The 18,517-nt window shown below is 44.4% G+C and overlaps 1 protein-coding gene across 1 annotated transcript in view; it reads right to left on the reverse strand.

Moving 5' to 3' along the window:
- KIF6 (kinesin family member 6) overlaps positions 1 to 18,517 on the reverse strand; it is a 392,667-nt gene that overhangs the window by 165,260 nt on the left and 208,890 nt on the right. Inside the window, exon 13 of the mRNA XM_061146073.1 lies at positions 14,673 to 14,888. Within this exon, the coding sequence (XP_061002056.1) occupies positions 14,673 to 14,888 (216 nt within the window). The remainder of the gene's footprint in view (positions 1 to 14,672; positions 14,889 to 18,517) is intronic.

Genomic DNA, 18,517 nt, shown 5'->3' on the forward strand with positions numbered 1-18,517 from the left:
ATCTCAGGGGAAGAAAGTAGCATATATAATAGTTCTGTTTTGGCTTGTCAGCTTGAGGAAACTAGGCTCAGGTTTTTTCTGGGCACCTGAAAAACTTCCAGTGGAACAGGTCACATTATTGATGAATGTAGTGGTTACACAACGTATTTCTGAAAATAATCGCATACAGATGGCTGGGCTCTAGAAACTCAGTCGCAACAAGATATGGCCATGATGCCATGATATCAGCCACGCCGTGAGCAAGTTGTGGCCACTGACAACAGATCTGAAGAATAAATAGCTGAATACACTAGTATCAGATGAACTCAACAGACAGCAAAAGATGTGCATGGATAATAATACTCCAAACAACATTCTATGGAACATGAACATCCAGTGAGATGTGGACAAGCATTTAAAGCAAAAGTTTGAGAAATACGATGTACTGTAGCACCTCTGTCCTCCTCCTAGGTTCATAAACCAGGAATTCCACCAGCCTGGGAGTAAACAGATGAGGAAGTACAGAAAGCTGCAGTGTATGGTGCTCATATTACATGAAGATCAGCTCCATCTCCTCCCCAACCCCCCCAAAATAAAACCAGCCCTGCAGCCTTCGTAATGAGCCCATAGAGACCTCCCTATTCCCCTCCTGGGGCAGATCCTTTAAGGCTACCCATGATTCCTGCCACCAAGGAAACATCACAACAAAGGAAAGGACCACGGGTAATATTGTCAGATAAAATGCAGGATTTCCCTGTTAAATCTGAATTCAGATAAATAATGAATAACTTTTAGTATAAGTAAGTCCCAAATATTGAATGGGACCTACTTATACTGCAAACAAAATCTGTTGTTTGTAGAAAACTCAAATGTAACGGATTGTCCTTGATCTTACTTCTGTTATCCCAGCCAGAAGCTACACAACCCTCTTCTATCATTTGTAGAAGGTGCTGAACACAACACGCCTTTATGAGGCTAAAGACGTACAGGAAAGAGCCGGCTGTAGGAGCCCCCGGAAATTTCTGTTCACCAAAATGCAGTAGAAAACCAGAAGCAGAGAATTTACCAGATTCATGGAAGCAGAGCATTAACCAATGCAGCACAATAAGAGGAGGGGGGTACAGATTAGCCTGAAATGCAGCAGGAAGGCGTGAGGCAGTGCTTCTGAACGATGCTTTCTGGAGGACGGACGAGAAGAGGCAGAGAAACAGGTGACAGGTGTGAAAAAGTGTTACGTTGCTGAGTTGTGTCCCACTCTTTGCAACCCATGGACTGTAGCCCACCAGGCTCCTCTATTCATGGAATTCTCCAGGCAAGAATACTAGAGTGGGTTGCCATGCCCTTCTCCACGGGATCTTCCCTACCAGGGATTGAACCCAGGTCTCCTGCATTGCGGGCAGGTTCTTTACCGTCTGAACCACCAGGGAAGCCCAAAAGGTGACGAAACGCTTTGCGAACAATGTCTGGGATTCTAGTCAAAAAACAAACATCACACGTGTGCAGTGCAGAAAGGCTTGTTGCTTCCGAGCTGGGCTTTCTGTCACACCTACACCCGACTCAACATCCACTGAATACAGTAACTATGAGGGACATGATCATACACAGGAAATCTAGCTGAACCTCACTGTAGTAGTAGGAGCAGAGTGCTAAATTCTGGCCTGGCTGTCAGAGCAACTGATAGATGTTTTATAAAGATCACGTCTTATGTGCCAAACAAAGTCAGGGTTCATCTATCATGTTTGCAAAAATACATTCCCTACCAAACGCACTGACAGAAACCATTTTTATCTTTGTTGGTATAAACCCCAGAACATCAGTTTTGAGAAAGGAAGTGCTGATGGAATTCTCGAGCTCCGGGGTGAAGCAGACACTGCAGCTTTGTGTGATTATTGTCTCTCATCGCGAGATGAAGTCTGATTCTGTTATGGCCACGGGGAACTAACAGTTAAAACTGTCGGACAGGAGGACTTAAGGATCTCAGTGCTGAGCCTGGCCCTAGTCACACAGACCAGAGAAAGAAGCTCCTTGAGTCCCTTCTGTTTCTCTTGCTTTTGTGTTTCTGTGTTACCTCCAGGGGGGGCTCTGAGGAGGCCTCTGAACAGTGAACACATAGGAGCTTACACTTTAGGAAATACAAATGTATAAATATCTGACTTAGGAACGACCCGTATCTATAAACCCACAAAACCACTACCACTGATGCAAGAGCAGCCTCTAGGCTGATGCCCCCTCCCTAGGAGGGCTGCTGCTGCTGCTGCTGCTAGAACCCAGCCGGATTCGACCCAGAGATGAGCCTGCAGGACCATACCTGCTGCTTCCCTCGAGGCGAGGGGCAACTCTACCCCAGGGGGATCTCCCAACTCCTTCCCACGTTTTTCCATGCTGTATCTGTGTCCCAACCTCCACAGGGGCTGGGGTTTCCCTGGGGGTGGAACATTCTAGAAGCCAGCTGATCTTTCTCCCCACCCCCATTCCAACACATTCATCCAAAGACAGTTTGTTTCAAAGAGAATTCTCAGAAGAACCAATAAGAGACTGTGGCCTCAAGGATAATCGATCTTACCATGACTTTTATCCCTGCCATCTTCGCTTGCCCACAAAATGCAGGCCCCTCCAGGCAGCTGTCACCTCGCTCGTGATCCCTGACTCCCTTGCTCTATCTCTGCTCCCCCGCCCATCCCTCCTTCCACCGCGGGGTCCTGGAGAATCTGTCCTAAGCTGCTCTCTGGACCCCATGTCCCACTGTTGACTAAACTCTCTCTCACCCTTGACATCTTCATGAAGCACCCCTGTGGCTCTTTCTAATCACTGAAATCTGACTCTCCCCACAAGGACACCATCTGCTCTGGAGCCCTCTCCAGTGGAGGACGTTCATTCTGCAGTGTAGACACCAGAAGGGCCAGAGGCAGAGTTGGCCTTCTTCTGACTCCTTTTGATAACATTTCAAAATTACTGTTTTTTTTTTATTTTTTTTAAACACCAAAGCCAAATATTTTCTTCCTTTGAAATCTGTATTATTTGGTTCTGCTACCCACTCTCTATGATGCTGTAACTTAAGGCTACTCAGTATATATATATATATGTGTGTGTGTGTGTGTGTGTGTGTGTGTGTGTGTAGGTAGATAGGACCAATAGTAGACAAATCAGCCAGCTAACCCAAACTGACTTAAACTCCTGGCTCACAATTTTCCTTTCTGCCCCATTTCCTGCCAATGTCTGGAATGACTTCAACACCCACAAAGAAATTCCACTTAACAATCCTAGCCTCAAAATTCCTTAACCTGCAATGACCTGTGTGACCACTTCCATCTCACTTCCTCACCTCCTACTCTTCAATCTGGTACTGAGAGCTTTCTGCCTCCTCACTCTTTGAAACTGCTTTGGCAAAGGTCACTGCTCACTTAGCATCCACTCCAGTGGACTCTCTGTAGTTCTCATCTTACTTGACCACACTGTAATATCCAGTACAGTCAGTCACATCCATTCCCCTTAGAACTTTATCTCTAGCTGGGTTTTGAGGTCTCCCTCTCTTGACTGTCTTGCCTGTCAAGTTCTCCCTTTCTGGCTCTTCTGCCTCTCTATGCCATCAACACTGGGGCTCCTAAGTGTTCTACTTTTGGTCCTTTACTACCCATCTCCTTGTGTGACCTTCTCCACTTTCATGGCTAGAGATCAATCACAGATCCACATCTCTAATTAACCCCTCACCTAGAGCACTAACGCTGTGTATGTGCTGACACTTCCATCTTATACCCAATCTCAGCGTTTCTGTAATTTGACTCAGAAACTCACCCTCCAAACCTGCTTCTCTTCATGTTCACTGCCTCAGTTAAATGGTACCATATTTGCTCAGAAACCAGGGAGAAATCCTAGACTTTTCATCTCACCCCCACACTGATCAATCACAAATCCATTCTCCTTCTAGATACTGCAAACACTTTTCTCATCTTTTCAGTCTCCACTGTGGCTGGTTTGATTCAAACCCTTTTAATTTCCTACCTCGATGGCTACTACCACATCCTATCTACTTTCCCCTCAGTTTCCAACTTACTTAGCACACTGCTATCAGTGATCTTTCTTTAACAGAAATCTGGCCACATTACTCTCATATTAAAAAGCCATTATGGTTACCCATTGCCAACACAATAAAGTCCTGAATTTGGAAGCAAGGCTTTTAAGCTTCTCATGAGCTGATTTCTCTTCAGCTTTATTTCTTGCTTAATACTTCCTATCCACACAAATCCTAAAATCCACCCAAATCAAATGCTTGCAATGTCACGAACATACCATATGTTCCACACCTCTATGCACTTGCTTGAGAAACTTCCTGGTCCTCAGTGCTCTGTCCTTCTCCCCCTGCACCCCCGGCCCCCATTCATTCTTCCAGATGTAAATGTGATTACTCTTTGAACACCTTATTCCAGTCCTGCCTGTTCCACATCGGTTTCCTAAACCTGCCCAGGAAGGGCTGGCCTACCTCTTCCATGTCCCATGATAGTGTATGTGCATATCCACTGTGAGCCCTCTTCTAGACTGTACACCCTCCCACAGGCACTGTGTCTCACTCACCTTCTAATCTCTAACACTGAGCGCTGTCGGGTTCACTGCTTCAATTCAGTGAGCATGTATCGTTGCTGTTGTTCAGTCACTAAATCATGCCCGACTCTTTGTGACCCCATGGACTGCAGCACACCAGGCTTCCCTGTCCTTCGCCATCTCCCAGAGTTTGCTCAGACTCATACCCATTGAGTCGGTGATGCCATCCAACCATCTGGTCCTCTGCCGCCCCCTTCTCCCTTTGCTTTCAATCTTTCCCAGCATCTGGGTCTTTTCCAATGAGTCAGCTTTTCTCATCAAGTGGCCAAAGTACTGCAGCTTCAACTTCAGCATCAGTCCTTCCAATGAATATTCAGGGTTGATTTCCTTTAGGATTGACTGGTTGGATCTCCTTGCAGTCCCAGGGACTCTTAAGAGTCTTCTCCAGAACCACAATTAGAAAGCATCAGCTCTTTGGTGCTCAGCCTTCTTTATGGTCCAACTCTCATATCTGTACATGACCACTGGAAAAACCATAGCTTTGACTATACCGACCTTTGTCGGCAAAGTAATGTCTCTGCTTTTAATGTGCTGTCTAGGTTTGTCATAACTTTCCTTCCAAGGAGCAAGCATCTTTTAAATTTCATGGCTGCAGTCACCATCCACAGTGATTCTGAAGCCCAAGAAAACAAAATCTGTCACTGCTTCCACTTTTTACCCTTCTTGTTGCCATGTGATGAAGCCACAAGCCATGACCTTAGTTTTTTGACTGTTGAGTTTCAAGCCAGCCTTTTCACGTGTATTTAATAAATTTAATGAACATGTACTTAATGAATGAATAAAGCTGCTACTCCTGCAGCTAAGGATAATCCTTCATTCTTCCCGTGAGCTCTGTAGTAGAATGTCTCATATTCTCCACATTATTTCGAATAACACACAATTTCATGTGTTCTAGAGAGTAAATAAATATATAACTGGTGGGAGATTAATATTTTATTGCCAAGGTCTGGGCAAGACTCTGCATGTGTGTGCACATGTGCTGGTGTGTGTGAGAGAGGGAGAGACAGGAAGACAGACAAAGAGACAGAGAAGACCTCTCTTCCCCTTGCTGGCAGAGTGAAGGGGCTGTGTTCTTGGTGTCCCAAGCAGAATACATTTTGTCATGGAAACAATGCTAAAAATAGTGATTAGATTATATGATTCCTTTATTTTCAGCTTTATGGGTCATATTGCTATCGAGTTACATCATGGGCTATAAAGTTACATAATTCAGCTAAATTAAGGACTATACTTCAGATATCCTATAAAACTTGCGACTTGTGGTGGACACTGAGATGTCCCACCCAGCTACTCCTTCGAGAACGAAGGACTTATTCCTCCAGTTGTTAGGAGCACCTCAGTGGAAAGCCCTCACATTTCAACGCTATTTGGGGATTTTTCTCAGCTGAAAAAGAAACTGCCTCATTTAAAGTCACACCTCCTTTCAGGAGCAACCCATATCCAATGATCACCACGAGGGTAGAAAGGCCCTGCCCCACTGCCTTAGCTTGGGGATGACTCTGAAAGGCCCACTCAGCCACAGAGCCCCTCCTCAGGCAGCTGAGGCCTTTGCTGGGGTTGCATCGAAGCCCAGCTTCTCCCTACATCAATCCTGGATATCCTTCCTCCAACTTCCAAGGGTGGTGGTCCCAGGGACCCTTCCTAATAAATGTCTAGCTTTGTTTCCCAGGAAACTCAACCTACCATGGGAAAACAAAATCTGAGCTCAGAATAATCAAGTGAAAAATTAAGTTTTGAATGCAGTGTTTAATAAGACGAAAATTACTTGTGTTCTGACACAACCTTCATATTTATCCTTTATCTTAGAGCCAAAAGGCAGAGTTCCTGTGCCCAGGACACTCCCTAACTTCTCTGTTGCACATGAGTGAGTCCCTGTGGGCAGCTGGTCTCCCATAGGTGTCTGGTTAGGGCAGTGGAGTGCCTTCTCCCAGGAATTTTTGAAAGAAGGTTTGAGGATATCCTTCCTACCTGAAGAAATTATTTGCTTCCGCAGGCAGTACCCAACCTACTTACAGACATAAGAGAAATACACTCTTTCACTCTAAAAGCTTCAGGGCAAGTTGAGGAAAATAGCATTATCCCAGAAAATGATGTGTCGTATGACCAGATGGGAAAAGGGGGAGGGTGTTGGCCTGCATTTTATGTTTTAGTCTTGGTGATTCTAGAATAATACTCATTTATACTGATGAAAGCAAACACACAAACAATGCAATACTCTGTCTGGCTGTATCTTCCTCCACCTCTCCTCACGTCATCCACAGACCTCTCTCTCAGTCATTTCATGGAGCAATTGAGTAGCACATTCATTGTCTTCCCCTGCATATTTCAACCCATCAAATTTTATAGGTAATTTTGAAGTCCACATGAATAAATATCCAATTTACCAAATTACTTTCTGACTCTTTGATGCCTCTGGTTATTTGAACCCTCCTTGTGTTTGGAACCTGTGTTCCCCCTCCTGACCAAACTATCTTTCCCACAGAGTTAGGAACTGATGGCTGGCTGGTTGAAAGTCCAATGATCTGGACCCTTTTCTTGAGCATTAACCATTCTGAAAGACATCCCTATCTAAATATTTGTCTCCTCTACTGGATTAAAAATGCCTAAAGGGCTCACAGATGGTGACTTCTAAGATAGGCAGGTAGGTAGGTAGGTAGATAGATAAACAGACAGATAAAGCTCATGGGTGCTCCTAGGTGTCTGCTGAATCCAACCAAATGTCAGAAGCTCAGTTCCATCTATGGCCCTGTTGCTTTCCTTTGGAAAACACCTAGACTTTTTTCTTAACCAACATTTGGGAAATAAGGGAAAAAAACTATCCCTTATTTAAAATAGAAAGGTAAGGACTTCTCTGGTGGTCCAGTGCTCAAGACTTCACACTCCCAATGCAGCAGGCCTGGGCCTGATCCCTGATCAGGGAACCAGATCTGCAGGTCACAACTAAAAGATCCTGCATGGCTCAACTAAGACTCAGCACAGTCAAATAAATAAATATTTTTAAAAACTAGACATGTAAATTATGATAATGTGAGATACCACTTTTCACATATGATGTTGACAAAAATTTAAAATGTCTATTTCCCAATGCTGGAGAGGGTATGGTGAAATAAGCACTAATCACTTGTGGAGATTTTATTGTGGTTGAATTCATGTCACAGTAATTTTGCAAGTTGTATCCAGAGCCAATTCCTCTGAGCCAGGGATTTTTCTGTGGATCTTTTCTAATAAAATAATCTTAACTATAGAAAAATCTATGTGTATAAACTTGTTCATTAGAGAATTATATAATTTTTTAAAAATGGAAGCAATGTAGATATCCAATATCCACTTAGACTTTCATTTGTTCACTTTTTAAGTTTGAAGATCTTATTGGGATTGCAAAGAATATCAGATTAAACAGATATTTGAAAATGGTTGTGAGCACTGATTTTGGAGCAAAAGCAAGTGATCTGTTCTCTCTCTCATAACTGTCATTTATTCATATAATCTATAGACCCTTCAAATATGAAGGATGCAAAGATGCATTCCTCAGAGAGTGAAAAGTGAAAGTGTTAGTTGCTCAGCTGTGTGTCTGACTCCTTGTGGCTCCATGAATTGTAGCCCACCAGGCTCCTCTGTCCATGGGATTCTCCAGGCAAGAATATTGGAGAGGGTAGCCAATCCCTTCTCCAGGGGCTATTCCTGACCCAGGGAATGAACCCAGGTCTCCTGCATTGCCAGGCAGATTCTTTACCACTGAGCTACCTAGGAAGTCCTTGGAATAAACCTGGTCAGTAATGCTTCCTGCAGAAATGAGATTGACCACAGAGCTACAGAGAAGGCAACGATCATTTACCCACTCTTTCTTTGATTGCATTTATGAGGACATGCAAAGATGAGTGTGGTCAGTTCCAAGAGAAGGTGAGATGGATCATGAGAGATTTGAAAAGCCAGGGGTCAGTATTTGTGCCTGAGGTCTACAACAAAGCAAGCTGGAAAGGATCTTAGAAAATCTAATTGCAATTCTTCTCTGGAATAGGAAGAATCATTTTGTGGATGAATTTTGCCTCCATCAACTTCTCTTTGAGCATTTCTTTTCAACTTCGTGGAGGACTGGGTATACGAAGCCTTCAGAAAAGTAGCTTTTGGTCTGGAGAGTAATCCTTTGAGCCAGAGGAGAGCAAATTCAAGGAACTGCCTCAAGGTTTGCATCAGCCCTTCGGAGGTACCAACTCCCCATCCTCCTGCATGTGCCTCTGGCTGCAACCTCAGTGCTGGGAGAACTCTGGAAGCTGAGAAGAGGGAGGACAGAGCTGTCATTTATGCTGAGAAGGGCTGTGGTGGCAAGTTCTTCAGCTCCTCTCTGTTTCCATCACTCCTTCATCAGACTATTATGCTAGTTTCCAAACCGTTTATTCAAGTCTCCCAGTGCCTCATTTCCAATACATCCTAAAGATTTCTTCCAGGAAAACCACCCAGAGCACAATGATCACCAGGCCCCCCTCTGCTTTGGTGGTTCCCTTGCAACTGAAAGCAGGAAATTCCCTGGTGAGGTATTTATGTGTTTTCATAACATGGGCCTACTTATTCAATAAATAACAGTTAGAAATTAAAATAATATGAAAACATATAATATTAAAAGAAGTTCCCAACTATTCCTCTACCCCTCCCAGAAGTAATAATCCTAACGACTTCCCAATCATTTTTCTACCCTATTTATTCTGACTTCCTGTACCTCTTGCTAGAAACAAGACAACGGGTCCCAAATGGGGTCATTTATGCTAAACCCCACATCACCAAAGGAAGCTTTAACTTAATTACAGTTTTGGCTCCTCTAGAAGTGGAGTCTTAAACCAGTCAATCAATAATCTACCTGACACAAACTTCCCTGGTCGTCCATCGGCTAAGACTCTGCACTCCCAATGCAGGAGGCCTGAGTTTGATCCCTGGTTAGGGAGCTAGATGCCACATGCCACAACCAGGAGTTTGCATGCCATAACTAAAGATCCCACGTGCTGCAACCAAGACCTGGAGAAGTCAAATAAATAAACAAATTAAAAAAAAAAATTGCCCGACAGACCCCTGTTGTACCTGAAAGGAAAGTGACCTTGCTATAACCAACCTGCCTTTTGCCAGTAGTTTTACTTGCTTGTTCCCATTCCTGTCTGCCTGCAAAAGTCTTTCATTTTGTTCAGCTCCTCAGAGCTCCTTACTGTCTGCTAGACTGGATGCTGCTTGATTCACAAATTGTTGAATAAAGACAATAAGATTTTAAAAATATGCTCAGTTGAAGTTTTTTCTAAAAAAACAAACTCCAAGACAGCAGTTAAACAGATATTCCTGCAACTTTACTTGCTTTTGTTTTCAAGCCTTTGTTCACATTAATTTTTAAACCTGGAATGTTAGACAAAGTTCTTCCGTTCATCATTGAATAGCCAAACTTTAAAGTCCTAGCTTCCAGGTCACTTGCTCCATAATGTTTTTGCTGATCTACTTATTGAAACTCTTCCCTTCTCTTTTGAATTCCTGCAGTAGCATTTCTTGTACTTCCTGCTTACAGCACTTGTTATTTTATTCTCTGCTCTTTCCCCAAAAGATTTCTCAGTTCCCCTCCGTCCTCCCTCAACAGGTACCCTGGGCCCTTCATGTGTCTATGAAGGACTCAACAAATTCTCCCCGAGTAAGAGAAAAAGAGCCTGGAGTCCCCAGAGGTTCCCTGGTGGCTCAGAGGTAAAGAATCCACCTGCAGTGCAGGAGACTTGGGTTCGATCCCTGGGTCAGGAAGATCCCCTGGAGAAGGGAAAGGCTACCCACTCCAGTATTCTTATTTGGAGAATTCCATGGACAGAGGAGCCTGGCGGGCTACAGTTCATGGGGTCTCAAAGAGTTAGATGTGACTGAGCAAGTAACTCTTTTTTTTTTAGATGCCAATGACATCACCTGGGATAAGTGGGTTCTGTTAGCATCTCAAATCATTAAAGGAAGTGGTGAGTCCTGAGGGGCTTCTGGGATGTTGATTGGTTCCAGGTGACTATTTGGAAGAACAGCTGGAGAACTAAATCAGAAAAAAAAAAAACCCACAACAAAACAACAACAAAAATTCAAACTATAATATTCCTTCTATCTTAAAGAGAACAATATGAATGGCTCTTTGCAAACTGTGGAGTTGAACAACCCCTCTCATTATTCCAGTGAAAGTGAAATAGACATTTAACCTCCAAAACAACAACAAAAGACTCTGGAAGCCCTAACCTCCCTCTGTCTTGGTGGGCGGCTCATGCAGGGACTGGGGTGGGGGTGGGGGTGAGGGTGGGTGTGGGTGGGGGGGGGGTGTGCTCTCTGGTGAACCATGAATTGGGTTTCATTTTCTTTTCACACAAGTCATTTTCAGCATAAAGTAGCGGATGAATGGGAAAAGGGGGAGGGTTGCCAAAGGAGAAACAGTTTCACAACAGTCTCAGAGTGGAAGATGGTCAGATTTACTTGCTTTCTGCATTAAGACAGGGATGGTTAATAGAATCTGACAACACCTACATGAGGCAGTAATACTTTCCATCTAAACAACATGCTTATTAATTTTTTGTATTTGTTTTAGTTTACACAAACCTCTCATATATAAAATAGTGTATGAATAAAAGCCCAATCAGTGCCCAGGATTTTAAATATCACAACAAACTACCCCATTACCTGTTACTTTGAGGCATCTGATCCATCCAAGCAGTTTTCGTCCTAATTGTAGTTTTGCCAAAAAATAAAACCATTAATATCTCCTCCAAATGGTTAGATCATTATCAACCCATTTGTGAGCCTATTCCTATTTAAAGTCATTGCGAGAACTATATCCGACAGTTAAAACAACTTGAAAACCCTTTCAACTGTAAGGCTTTTCTCCAAAACTGCTTTACCTCCTTTGTACTTGGACTTTGCAAACAATTTCCATTATTTTTTCAGTGATTTTATATTCAAGTGAATGTAATTCATCCTCCAAACAAAACTACAGGCTGTCTTGATAGCAATATCAAGGGATAAAAGAGTTACTGAAAAAAACTGGCTATAATTATGAGTTGGGAGAGAGATTATGCGATGCTGCGGGGAAGAAGAATTATGAGAAGGGAGATGGTGTGGGCAAGAAAAAACAGAAACAGAGAAGGTCTGGCACATGGTGAGGGGTGGGGTAGTGATAGTGGAGGCCACTAGTATGCAGGCACGATGGTGTGTGTCTTCAGAAAAGGCCAAGGAAGAGAGTTCCTCCATCATGAGCAAGTGATTCTAACTCAGGAACTGATGGTGACCTTTCATTTCACGGCCAGTGCCATGTTCTTGCAGCCAACAATGCCAGCTGCTGCCAGGCCAGGGGAGGCACTGCTCTCCACCTCTGTGAAGGGCCTCACCAGCCACCCAGAGACCTGGGGACCAGTCATCACACTTACCCCCCATAACCACCCTTACACCAACCAGCCCTGCGCCTCCTGGAGTGTTTCTGATACTCTACCTCTCTCATCCTCCCCATCCTCTGGCTGGGACTCCTGGACTACAACAGCCTCCTAAAGGGTCGTCTGGTCCTGTGTCCTCCTCTGCCAATCTGTCTGCCCAACATGCTTCTGAACCTGCCCTCCCAGCCTCTAACTCCCCAGAGCCCACCACTCCTGGCCTTTCTGCTTCATAAAATGCTCCTTTCCACCACAGAGGCAGTGGAAGCCGTTCAAGTGATTCCTTCTGCTTGCAGAGTTCCTCCCAGCCACACCCCGCCCTCACGCCCACTTTGGATCTTCCTGGTCTTAACTTGAGGGAAGTCTCCCTGCTGGGTGCTCTCTCAGTCATATAGAAGCGCACTTTGAAATTAACTGTTCGAGACTCTCTTCTCTGTCAGTCTGTAAATGCTCTGAGGTCAGGTGCTGCTGGGCCATGCATGTCCCTGTCTGTAATACGGGGGTAAAACAACAACTTAACAGAATGAGGATTAGATGAGTTCACTCAGGCAGCGAACTTAACTAGTACCTGATACATGTAAGGACTATGTAAGCTTTGTATCTGAGTCATTCATGGTGTCCAACTCTTTGTGACCCCATGAACTGTAGCCCACAAGGTTCCTCTGTCCATGGAGTTCTCCAGGCAAGAATACTGGAATGGGTTGCCATTCCCTTCTCCAGGGGATCTTCCCAACCCAGGGACTGAACCTGGGTCTCCTGCATTGCAGGCAGATTCTTTACCCTCTGAGCCATCAGGGAAGCTCATGGAAGCTTTAGCCATATGACAATAATTGACACAGTAATTAGAACAAAGCATGCACTCAATAAATGTATGTTGAATAAAGAAATGAAAAAAATGACGGTTGAACTAATGAATTCAGGAGTCTAGAGGGCCTTCTTTTTTCCAACTAGCTGTTACCCATAAGACAGTATAGAAATGCTGTATGGAAAAAAAAAAAAAAAAAAAAGAAATGCTGTTATGGAGAACAATCACAGAGAAGAATGATTGCTTGTCCCTGTCTACTGACACCATGATCAATGGTAAAAAAAAATAGCATCTTTGTTTCCTGGGATTTGAACTTATCCTACTGTGTTGCTAAAGAAATATTCACAGCAAGGAGATCTGGAATGAATGAAGAGATAAAGGGATATAACATCACCAAATACACTTCCAGGCTTCTCAGTCTTGTCTCTATGAGCTAAAAAGTGTGCTCCATAATGAGCACCATACTCTTTAGTTATTTCCAAACTAGATGCGTAAGAAAACTATGCATGTCTGGTAGTTCATCCCAACAAATGTTTACACAGGAAATTTCAGCCTAAGCTGCAAAAGGGAAGCTCTTTATCCCTTTGTTCTAGAACATTCCATACTTCAGATTCCTCAGTGTCTTCACAAGAAAGGCATTGGTCAATACATCATGGTCTGCTGGTCTAATAGAAAGAGAAGCGTATAACACCAACCTGGACTTCCAGCATGGTTCTGTGGCTGCTATAGTGATGGAGCGTGCAAGCTCAGTCGCTTCAGTCACGTCTGACTCTTTGCAACCCTGTGGACTGTAGCCTACTAGGCACCTCTGTCCATGGGGATTCGTCAAGCAAGAATACTAGAATGGGTTGCCATTTCCTACTCCAGGGGATCGTTCTCTCCCAGGGATAGAACCCCCATTTCTTAGGTCTCCTGCATTGGCAGGCAGGTTCTTTACCACTAGCACCACCTGGGAAGTTCGCCGTTGTGGTGGTACCAACACACTTATCAAAAACTACACCTGGGCAAGGTGCCTCGGAGTTAGTCCAATTCTGACAAATCCTGTTATCTGACAAAATTGTGTGTGTTTACTGTCTTTTAAGGAAGACTATGATCATATCCTAAAATAAGTTTGCTGCAGAGAGCTCATTTAGATTTATAAATAAACACTGTTTCATCACATCAGTGGTGATTCTTCTTTCCCTCCTGTATTGGAGGAAGTTTTCTGTTCTTTTCTCTGCAGTTGACTTTTCTGCTGCTGCCCTGAGCCCTCTATTTCAGCCTCTGGGACAGTCCATGCTTTGTGTGTTCAGTTTCGTCATCAGTTTTAGAAACTGGCATTTAAGAGATCTGATAATAATAAAAATGAATTCTGATAGATAAGTTGTTAGAGCCTTTGTCCTTGCACATTTAAAACTAAAGGATGCTACACTGAATTCCATTATGGAGAATGATTTTTTTTTTTTTCCAGAATGGAAATAATGGCAACAGTGCTAAAGAATCCACATGCCAATGAAAGAGATGCAGATTCAATCTCTGGGTCAAGAAGATGCCCTGGAGGAAGAAATGGCAACCCACTTCAGTATTCTTGCCTGGAAAATTCCATGGACAGAGGAGCCTGGTGGGCTACAGTCTATGGGGTTGCAAAGAGTCAGACACAACTGAACTGAGCACATACTTTACTTGGGGTTTTCTGTTATTGCTGCTGCAGCTGCTTCTACTAAAACTTCCAGACTTTAAGAAATGTTGGTAACATTAAAAATGGTCATATTTATGATGATTAATATAATAACAAAGATTAAAATCATTTACATGTTTATTTCTTATATGGAGGTATAATTTGACAGCCTATATTTTTAAATTTATAATTATAGAATCTGTGTGTATAAATAAGTATAACTGACCTGTTTTTCTGTGGAGCAAACTGGATCTGTATGGAGAAGTGCTGGAGTCCAGGGACTGAGTGGGAGCAGACAATGGCAATGTCTTCGGACCGTCTGGGTTCCCAGGTGGGAAGGGGGAGCTCTGGCCGTGTCTCAGTTCACTTCTGTCCGTGCTGGAGAGGTGGAGAGCGTCCTGAGCTTTCTTCTTCTCCTTCTTTAACATATTTACCAAAATATCTAAAATTTGACTTAAGGATTTAGTCATTCATGATGGATTAGAATAATCAAAACACTTATTTTCAAGTGAGATTGATAGTTTCAACAACACTTGCTATGGTCATGTGACAAAGACAGACGACAGAAAGACTTCACCTTTCTGAGGTCCTTGATACAGTGATGGACAGTGTGGGAGGATGCTGGCCTTTCAATAGGGCACCATTATCATTACACGAAAAATGAGCTAGCCTAAAGGTCTTTAAAATCTTTGAGTTCAAACTAATTTGGGCTTAAAGCTTTCATGAAAGCATTTATAAAAAGGAAAACGAACCTTGGGTAGTGGTAGACAATGGAGCTGTCTCCGTAAACAAGACTTGAATGCAGGAAGCAGATCTGGAATCAGCAGGACCAGGAGCAGGGAGAACGCAGAGCCCGCCCAGCAGGCAGCTCAGCAGAGTCAGCTCTGGTGTCAGACCACCTCCACGTCCAACTCATACTCATTCAGCGTACCTTCTAACTGGGCTTTAAGTCATCTTTTTAAAAGTCTCTAAGTTCACTAAAAGAGGTGAATTATTAGTAAAGATGTGCATGCTAAGCAACTTCAGTCATGTCCAATGCTTTGCGACCCTGTGGACTGTAGTCCGCCAGGCTCCTCTGTCCATGGGATTCTACAGGCAAGAATACCAGAGTGGGTTGCCATGCCCTCCTCCAGGGGATCTTCCTGACCCAGGGATCGAACCTGCATCTCTTATGTCTCCTGCACTGGGAGGCAAGTTCTTTACCACTAGCACCACCTGGGAAGCCCCATTAGTAAAGATATATCATTTTAAATTAGAACTTTTGTGAGCCATATGGATCTGTTAGGAGCACTGATGATGAGTGATAAAGTCACTCCATTCTACCCTCCTTCATTGTTCTTTCAAGTTCGAGTTGTCGAGACCTCTAGGGGGTTCTGAGGAGAAAATACGACACTCCCTTTGGAGAATCTCATAAGTCTCTCTGCATGTGCACTGAGATGAATCCAAGGCTTCACCAGCCCTGCGGGTGGCTTCATTCAAACAGGAGTCTGAGGAAACACGAAGATGGTGTAGGAAAGAAGACGGCTACCCAGAAGCGGGGGGAGGCATCCAGGCACACTCATTTTTGGGCAGGGAACATGGAGAGCACTTGACCTCCATTTTCCTCTTCAGCTTTGACCTCGGCTTTTTGTGATTTCTGGAGGCATGGCTTTTCTCTTACAAGCCCTGACACAGCCTCTGTTCTTTACCTCAAACAAGCTTGTATTTACCAAAGGTGTTCACAACTTTGGTGGTGTCTAGGAATTGGGTCTGCCTCGCTCCCCATCCCTCTGTGTGGGGGTGATGAGCGAGACCATCACACTCTTTCACTGTTTCATGCTTGGCCACAGCCATGTGCTTCCTTCACTCAGTCAGCAACACTCCTTGGAGCTTGCGTTGCGTGCCAGGCTGCGCTGTGTTCTAGGCACAGAGATAGAAAGATGCAGGGGCAGACTGGCTTTTTGCGCTCATGAAGCAGATGTCTACTGGAGAAAGCTGGATCTCTCTCACACACACAGACACACAGACACACACACACACACAAGAGGGTAGAAGTGCCAGATTGCTTATTTTTTAAAAAGGTCAAGAGTGACTGAGTGGCCGCTTTCTACTGGGTGCTCAAGAAAGGTTCAAACCTCAAGAAAGGCTTTTTAGAAAATGACATTTAGGCTGAGATCTGAATGACAAGAAGAACCAGACATAGGGAGGGTGTCAAAGCAGAGGAAGTGGCGAGTGCTGAAACCCGAAGGAGAAATGGGCTGGGCAGTGGTTCACAACAGAGGCTATTTCACCACCCACGGGACACTTGGCCACGTCTGGAGATATTTCTGGGTTGTTTTTGGACTTTCCTTCTGCAGGGGGGTTGGGGATGCTCCTGGCGGCCAGTGGGTAGAGGACTGCTCAGGACAGTTCCGACGGCGGCACAGCTGAGGTTAAGAAGTCGGGTGTTATAAGTTAGGACAGAAAGGCACCGTGCCCACAGCCAAACGTGCGCGGGGCGGGGGCAGAAGACACGAAGCAGGGGCTGGGTGGGTGCAAGATCACATGGGGCCTCTTCATCTGGAGGAAGAAGCGTGATTGCTACTGTAACGGGAACCTGCTGGAAGGATTGAACCAGAGAAACGCGGTGTTCTGATGGGCATTCACAAAGACCACAACAGAGACTCATCTTGCTGCCTCCCTTCTCTCTGGTTCCCTTTGTCTGGCCCTGCTTCCAGCTCCCACTTCATTCGGGCCTCTGTTCCTGCCAAGTGCAGCCCTGGGGACCAAGTGTCACCCTGTTAAGTGTTTTGTGAAGAGATGCCTGAACTTTATGCAAGCTGATAATGCCACTGAAATGACACCGTTTTCACTCCCTTTCCACAAAGAGCATTCCAGGCTGCACACTGTCTTTCTGTTTGCAGGACAATCTTCTGCTGAGCTCTGGCAGGATCACTTTTCCTCCTATTTTAAGCCATATCTTTCTCACTCCTCCTGTCACTATCCTGGCCTTCTTGGTTCTACCCAAAAAGATAATGAAAATCGTCTCCAACATGACTGTGAGACACTATGAAACGTCAAGAGCCTTTCTTGGTCATTAGCCCTTGATAAATGCCAGCTCTGTGATGAGCATGTCTTAGCAGCTCTCCATCCTTCTTTTGAGTCTGCCCATTGTCTGTGGGTCATACTCTCCATGGTGCAGCGCTCTGCAGAGCCCAGAGCACAAGCCAGGCGGCATCTCACCAGCTCTGCTCGGCTCTGAGACGCTGGCGAGAGGCAGTGTTGTCAGCGATGACGGATGAAGAGCTAGGGCATCCATCTGGGTGTGAACTTCCAAGTTCAGTGCTCTTTTCACCAAGCCTCCTACACACTCTCCTTGCAAATATGAGTCTCAGAGGGCGAGGACCCGGCTGGAGTTGTTCACGGTCAGGAAGGAATCTAGCACAGCCCTGCATGGATAGCAGAACCTGGATTTACCAGTGAAGAAATGATGTATGTCTCTCTCTCACTCCCATTGTAAAATAAACATGTGAACAAGCCTAGGCTGTTCCCTCTCTGTCATATCTCATTTCATCCCTCCCATATGCACAGACATTCATAAGCCCAGAAGGGGATTAAGGAGTTGGTAGGAGTATTTAGGGGAGATGATCCTGAACTAGGATCAAGGCCAGGAAGAGAAGCAGAGCTCAGACTGGGGCTGGGGCCAGGACTGAGGTCTCGGCTGGGACCATCTCTGGAGATGGATAGGGTAGGAGAGAGGAAAAGGAATGTAAGGGCGACAGCACTGTGGGCAGCACTCAGAGACAAGGGCTTGTGTGGGAGTTCAATTCACAGTCAGATCTACTGTTACTGGCCCGATAATAAAGCAGCTCGAACTCACTTGAATCAGACACATGGGGTCTGCTAACACTCAACTAAAATTAGAGGCTGAAGTTAATCAGGCAGAGTGCCTACCTCCTATTTGGTTTGGTTTTACCTCTTTATTACTGGATTTCCTTCATGTAAGCTATTTTTTATGAATTTTGCACAATAGCTAAAGCTAAAATACCTTTTAGCAATTTTTGAGAAGTGAACAAAAATATTTGTTCATAAAGAACTGACTGAAATCATTTC

This window comes from Dama dama, chromosome 7 (assembly GCF_033118175.1).
Source record: "Dama dama isolate Ldn47 chromosome 7, ASM3311817v1, whole genome shotgun sequence".
Classification (NCBI taxonomy): domain Eukaryota; kingdom Metazoa; phylum Chordata; class Mammalia; order Artiodactyla; family Cervidae; genus Dama; species Dama dama.